The 7,057-nt window shown below is 48.8% G+C and overlaps 1 protein-coding gene across 1 annotated transcript; it reads right to left on the bottom strand.

The window, feature by feature from the left end:
* Window positions 1-1,970: 1,970 nt before the first annotated feature.
* EMH_0006890 (uncharacterized protein) lies at window positions 1,971-3,309 on the bottom strand (the record flags this gene model as incomplete). The annotated part of the gene is made up of 5 exons (XM_013497702.1): window positions 1,971-2,071; window positions 2,357-2,492; window positions 2,673-2,777; window positions 3,101-3,199; window positions 3,301-3,309. 5 exons carry the CDS (start codon window positions 3,307-3,309, stop codon window positions 1,971-1,973), a joined length of 450 nt encoding a protein of 149 aa, XP_013353156.1.
* Window positions 3,310-7,057: the final 3,748 nt, after the last annotated feature.

Below are 7,057 nucleotides of genomic sequence, written 5' to 3' on the forward strand. Positions count from 1 at the left end.
AGGGAAACTGCTGTTGCTTTCTAGCTACTGCAGTGTCAGTAGGTGCGACCCCCGGTGACAAGAAGGGCACCATAGAAAGCCGCTGTTCCAGCATATTTGGATACACTGAGGGTTCTGTGCAGCAGCTGCTGCCAGTCTCAGATGGTTTGGTAACTTCGCACTGTCCGGGTAGTTAGTGCAGCCGCTGAAGCATGCAGTCCATAAGTTTATATTGGCGGTCGCTGCGGCGGCAGATGTGGGTAGGTTTAGAAGCAGCCACCAACAGATAAGACAGACTGCGCCACCCAAAAGTAGTATAATAACAAAAAAAATACAATGGCGGCACCAACTCCGCTACCTACGTAAATATCTAATTACAGAGGACATGCTGCTGTCATTGAACTGCAAGCGGTTGACGTGCATAAGCAAACGACGGTACAGCAAACTACACCAGCAGACCGTTGCTTGTGCCTGTTCCTCAAGGAGTTCGTTAGCTTCCTGTTGATCGATTTAAAACGACTTAGAGCCCTGAGTTTGTCAGTTGTTTGCAGGAAATGAGCCGCCACCAGCACATGACAAGAACTACGATATGCAGTGTCCTGATAGGTATCTTATATGGGAGATCTCGTGGGTGTTATGAGGCCGTCTCATCAGTTCCTTTAATGCGCCTCTGTCTGTCCTAACAGAGTAATGCACGGCAGAGGCAGAAGACAAACAAAACTGCGCCAACTGCAACCGCCCATTCCACGAGGTGGCTACGTGACCACAGACGTTCGAACCCCATCGCGCGTTCGAGGGCCTTAGAGAGCGCTGGAAGCAAANGTGGCTACGTGACCACAGACGTTCGAACCCCATCGCGCGTTCGAGGGCCTTAGAGAGCGCTGGAAGCAAAGGAACTAAGGGAGAGGCACCTTTTTATAAGGTGTGCATGGGAAATCCTACCTGCCATCTTATGCACATTCAACTCAATGTATTCGTTTTTCGTCTCGAGTTCCCGTGTTAATGCCGCAATGATACCCAGGAGACTGGCGATGTCTCTGCTGTCTGAAATTTCAGAGATGAAATTCTTTGTGCCACTAATTGCCACCATCGTCCCACCCACCGCATTGAATGCCATCCTGCTGCTTGTCTAGCATAGTGCAGGAGGCTATTGTGAGTGCTCTGTGTTGTCCATCGTTCGCTCGTGCAGCGTCGCAAACAATATGGTCTGGCGCATATTTTTCCTTGCTGCCTCCAGAGGTCCTGGCACAGCGGCGTTCAGAAGGGCCTAAATAAACGAACGTCATGCGGCCGATGGGAATACCAAGAAATGCAAATGCTACTTGCCTGATCCGCGGTGGGCGGTTCTGTCAGTCATGGTTGGTAATCCTNTACCAAGAAATGCAAATGCTACTTGCCTGATCCGCGGTGGGCGGTTCTGTCAGTCATGGTTGGTAATCCTTATCGATGAAATCAAGAAATGTTGGCCGTGTACTGCTTCGCAATAAGAAATGCTTCAGGCAAAACAGTGGCAAGCAATCAGCTGCAAACTGCTTTTTCGTGAAACGGCTACATGACGGACTGAAATTTACTGACCGTCAGCTGTCTGTACACCTGGCACGCAAACTTTCCAGGAGCATGTTAGCTGGTTTCTATGGCTCATCGGTTTTGATTGAGATTTGCTGTGAAACTGACTGAAGTCAAAGGTGTTTGATTCACCAGCAATATCCACAACTATTATAGTGTTGGTTTTTCATATCTTAGGGTTCAATTTCCTACTGCATACCCGAAAAAGGGGTTGACCGGCTCAAGGTTGCAAATGCTCATTGCAGCGGGAACGAGCGCCGCTTAAAACTATCGTAGTCAGTTAAGATGTTCGCATGCAAAACAGGAAAAGGGGAAGAGTTTGTCGGCCATTAAGGCAGCCGTGTTTGTGTTAACACGCACTGGTCGCCATTGCACCGTGTGAACTCCACAAGGTGCGGCTCCCCATAGCCGTATGAACGAAGGGTTTACTGCCCCACCATATGAGCAAGTGCATCGATGTGAGCATTTAGAGCAGCTCGTTTCTCCTTGACCGTCCGATTGACTTCGTCCATCTTCACAGTTCCTGCTGTAAAGACAGATACCACACCAACCCAAAGCAACACAAGAAGTACGTCAGCAACACAAGAGCGCTGAATGGTGCACCTGCAGGGTTCCTGTACAGTCTCGGTACATTCCTCTACGCGTACCGTCACGGTCGACTTCTGCTCGTCTTGTGCGGCGCATTCGAATGAGCCCTCCTATGGTTCCCTGACGAGAGAGGAGCAGATGCACAGCCACCACGAGAGGGGTTTTGGAGCCATATCACATAGCTGAACTGTGAAAACAGTGTCCGCTGCAAGAACTCTTTCACCGTGCACACTAAGAAAACATACAACGAAAAATATTGGGTGGATCGCAGCAGCCAACCCCGTGAAAAGGCCCGTGAGCATCATCTGGGCGTATTCGCTGCGGATTTCCTTCGGCGTCTGATGGCGAAACATTGCCAGCTGCAATACACAAAGCAAACATTCTCACGAAGTCCTTCAGTCTATGGTATACATACATACATACCTAGAGCAGCATTAAGCAGCACTTAGCCGCCTCACTATATATTAATATAATATACTATACGCGTGTGTATGGGGGGAAGCTGAAGTTACGGTGGAGTGCGGTTGTTTTGCACATACACGGGCCCTTTCCTGTTTCAGCTGTTCTAGGTCTCGCACCAACTCGCGAATTGCCGCCACTTTCGCCTTTGCTTCTGCATGTTCAGGCAGTGCCTCTTGGACACTCTGCAGCGAAGGTAACAACAAAAGTGCACTTCGGCGCTGCGTGCTGAGATGCAGCAAACGACGCTGACTTCACACCACAAAGCCTAAACCCTTAACTGTAAACAATGGTCACTGGGTCGTTAACTCGAGGCAACTGCTAACGCGACGCACTGCATACACTTATTACTATTTAAACTGGGCGGAAAANTCGTTAACTCGAGGCAACTGCTAACGCGACGCACTGCATACACTTATTACTATTTAAACTGGGCGGAAAACTCTACACACTGATTCTACTGGCACTGTCGGTGAGGCCAAACGAGCCTGTGACAGTGCAGCCTTACAGACTCCAACAGGTACACAGATCCAGAGTCTGCACTTCTCTTGACTGCCTCTAGAGCAGCGAGCAGGCTGTCCTTGGCCAGAAGCGGCTGGGGAGGCGACTGCAAGTCTTGGAGGGGTTGCGAGGTAGCGCTAGCTACAGCGACGGCAGCATAGCTGCGGCGACACGAAATTTGGGAACTCAGGAGAGGCGGATATACACCTGAAACATAGCTGAAGTTTCCTCTGCAGGGTGGAGCAGGCGGCAGCACGGCTGTCCCGTCGCTGCTGAGAAGCGTGGCAGGGCCCCTCCTAAATGCATGCAGCGCCTGAGGCGAACGAATATTGCGATCTCGCGCAGGGGCAGCAGCACATATTTGCCGCGTCGCCGTGGAGGTGAACCTCGTCGCAGAAAGTCCAGGAAAGGCAGAAACCACTAACCGCCCCATACGGAATACGCATGCGAGAGGCGGTATGTGGCCTCTCCTCCTTCTTCCTCCTGCGAGTATGATGATCCGTGCTGGTTAAATAAACCAATTAATATGCAAAAACGTGATAAGGAAACGTAGCCACTAGGTGGACAGCCGGCACGACCCGGGATTTAGGCTGTCAGGAAGGGCATTGCTGTGGTGAAGGAGCTTCTACGCTAAGCCGTTACTACGACCAAGCGCTTACTGTAACTCGATGCACACCTGTATCTGTTACGCTGCACTCAGCGCACATATCATGAAAGACAACAGAAAACAATTCTAAACCCTTAAAAATACATAAATTTCCTTGGAAACACCAAAAAGCCCCAAAAAGTATTCTCTCTGGTCGCTGACCCCCCTAGGGGTCAGCGCTCCTCAAGCAGAGCCGACAACTTAGCCAGCCCCATCCTAACGAGGTTTGCGAGTAAATTCCACTAAATATGCGTTGTTTCTTCTAATAAAAACATAATTTCCCTTTAAATGCTTTCTTTACTTGTATCATATTATCTAGTAGCTCTCCAGGGGTAGCGGAAGCGCCAGATTGTAGTGCTGCGGCACTACAACTTCCCCGCCTCCCCGGCTGAGCCTGCGACCCGTGTTAACTAGACTACGCTATGTGCCACCTTGCCTTTGCGTGTGTGTTCTTTATCACATCTTCCAGATGTTCCCCGGCACGGGGCTGGATAGGTGGCCGGGATGGCCGCCTAGGCGGCCCGTTTACCAAGGGATCCCCTAATTTCAACGCCCAACTGTTGGGCCTCCACAGAAACCTAACTAACCTCCATCTCCCGTGGTACCTTGCTCTCTCGTCTATCCGGTTCTGCTGATGGTGCTACGGCGCCTGGGCTCTTGTGGTGGAGATTTGTCAATGCTATGTTGTGCTAGCAGGGTTGTGTGTGTTTTGTTGCTGCCGGTTATCAGTTTCACCCTCTTGCAGCAGTTTCACCCTCTTGAATAGTCCGGTCACTACGACTATTAGCTTCGAGCACACTATCGCAGCTCTGCTTGTTCTCAACTTGATTAGCCCTTGTCTCATGTTTATCCTGAGTAGTTGGCAGATACTAGGCGCCGACCGCTCGCGTGTTAGCCTCGGTAGCTTGCGTGCTAATACTTATTGTTTTTAAAATATGTAGTTATATTTCTGTGGGTACTGTTACTCATTATTTGTATCAAATTACTGTATTTAGAGTGTATACTAGTGCCATTTACTTGGGTTCTGGTTTTAGCTAGCCTTAATCCGTGTAGTTTATTTGTCGTTACTATTTTGTTCTTACTACTCTTCTTCGTTTTTCTTGTTCTATAGTGCTATTTTTATGATTAACACCCCTACTATTATTATTAAGATTTTTGCTGCTATTTTTTTGTTTATTTGAATATTATTATTCGTATTATTATGATTTTCCCCCCCTTACTCTACATACTTGCCTTTGAATAACTTAAGCGAATTTCCTGGTGTTAGAGTTTCACCCTGACTCGATACCAGCGAAACTTCAGCTGCATATAGTACCGGGTCACCCTTCCACCGTATGTTTGCTAGTCGGATTATCATCTTCTCTCGATACCCCGTACAATCTTGTAAGCATTTCTTCACTAACCACTTCCCAGCTGTTCAGGTCTACTCAGGAGACCCGTAGATGATACTAATGATCTACAGCCTTCCACACTAAGTATATGCGTATCCCGTGTTCCCATATTTCACGAGGTATGCCTGCGTCCACGTGCTCAATCTCCACTGATTGGAAAAACGCTCGCATGATATCTCCATTTTCATGGGCTAGCTTAACGTCGTGTCTGTGGTAGTTACTGGCTGTCAGAGGACCCTGACTCTCTGCATCAGATCCGATGCTATGATCAGAGGCTGCAGCTTGGGCGGAGTGTCTCATCTTCTGGGACGTGGAAGCCTTCCTTGTCTCTGTTGAGGTCTATGCTCGGGGAGAATTTTTTTGAAATACCACTATTCAATAGTGTTAACGAAGGATTAAATTTCGCAATCTATATAAATGATGGAGTACTAGGTACTTACTTACTATGGATTACAGGACTACACTTCTCACATCTACAAGTTGGTGGGGGGCCCCGGAGGGGCCCCCGGGGGGCCCCCCGTAGCGAACAGCTGGCTCTGCTGTTACTACGTATCGTAGATGAACGTAACTGCGTGCAAACTCTACATCTACACACTAAACGCAGGCTTTCTATTCTATTGTGACATAAATATTCAAACATTCGTCAAGCAATCGTATTGAAAAAGGGAATCCGATAATCATAAATCTCACTCTGACTCTGAAGTGAGTCAGTGTCTCAACCGCAACATCAGTCTCCCACCCAGCTTAAACCTGGTGTAGCTGCCGAGCATTCTTGACTTGGTTACCTTAAGTCTCTACCTAAAGTGTTACCATTTATCTCTATTAGTATTGTATCTGTTCTCTTTCATCTAACAAGGTCTCAGAAGTGTCCACTTGCGCTCCATTGTAGTGCCCGTGCAGTAGCACCCCCCTGGGGCCCCCAGTTCAATTTGAAGCAGCAGACGCGCATGCCTCTCAGCAGTGTCTCAAGTATCCATTTTCAAGGAATTCTTCTGTTTTTTAGAATTATGCGGTCGTAAAGGAGTCACGGATGCAACCTGGAAGCTTCAGCTTCATGGTGTTTGCTTCTATTGTTGCACACCATCATTGACGCCTACCGTTTCAGCATTTAAAATGAAAAGAAGTTACGCTTTCTTCTTCTTCTGCCCACTTCACTGCTGTTGCCTAACTTATATGCAGAATTTACGAGGGGGAAATCATCAACTTTCTTCACTTCTCAGCTCACACTGTGCTGAGGTAATGTGAAAAATGACTCTGTTAAAAGATATGTGGAACTGATAAGCTTGAGGAGGAGTGAAGGAGTAATCAATTCTGCATTACGGCGACCAGCGTGTTGGCGACAGAGCTGCAAACGGGCCTCCCCTACTCAGATGGAAGACACCGACATGGGGGACCCCCACCAGACGGCAGCAGAGGGGGTCTCAATTCAGACGGCAGACAACAGCATGGGGACCCCCGACTGCGGCATACCTCTAAATGCCTCACCCGGACTGGAGTTGAGTTGCTGCAATTTATCGCAGAATTGTAATTCTACTTCAGATGCTGCGGATGCTAATACACACCAGCCGTCACAGGTTTCACGGCAAGGGTATCGGAAACTCTTTTTTGACTGCAAGTTGCACTTGGTGCTGCAGCAGCTTCTCAGCAAGAACAGAGCTGGGTGCCTCTCTGGGGGCACAGTACCCCCCTCAGACGAAGGTACACTTGAGACGCAAAGCGACACAGAAACAGCAGACCTTACAGACACGGAAGTGGCTCGCCTGATGCGGCGACACCTCAACCTCCTCCTATCGAGTCAAAACGCAACAGAAGCTGAAGTTGTGAATGCAGCAAAGGTTTTGGAGCAGCGCTTTCTACGACCTGCATCAAGCGCGTCGCGCTCTACAGACGGCGAAGGACAGATGACAGAAACAGGACCTGACTCAGA

This window comes from Eimeria mitis, genomic scaffold (assembly GCF_000499745.2).
Source record: "Eimeria mitis Houghton genomic scaffold, Emh_scaff286, whole genome shotgun sequence".
In the NCBI taxonomy this organism is placed as follows: domain Eukaryota; phylum Apicomplexa; class Conoidasida; order Eucoccidiorida; family Eimeriidae; genus Eimeria; species Eimeria mitis.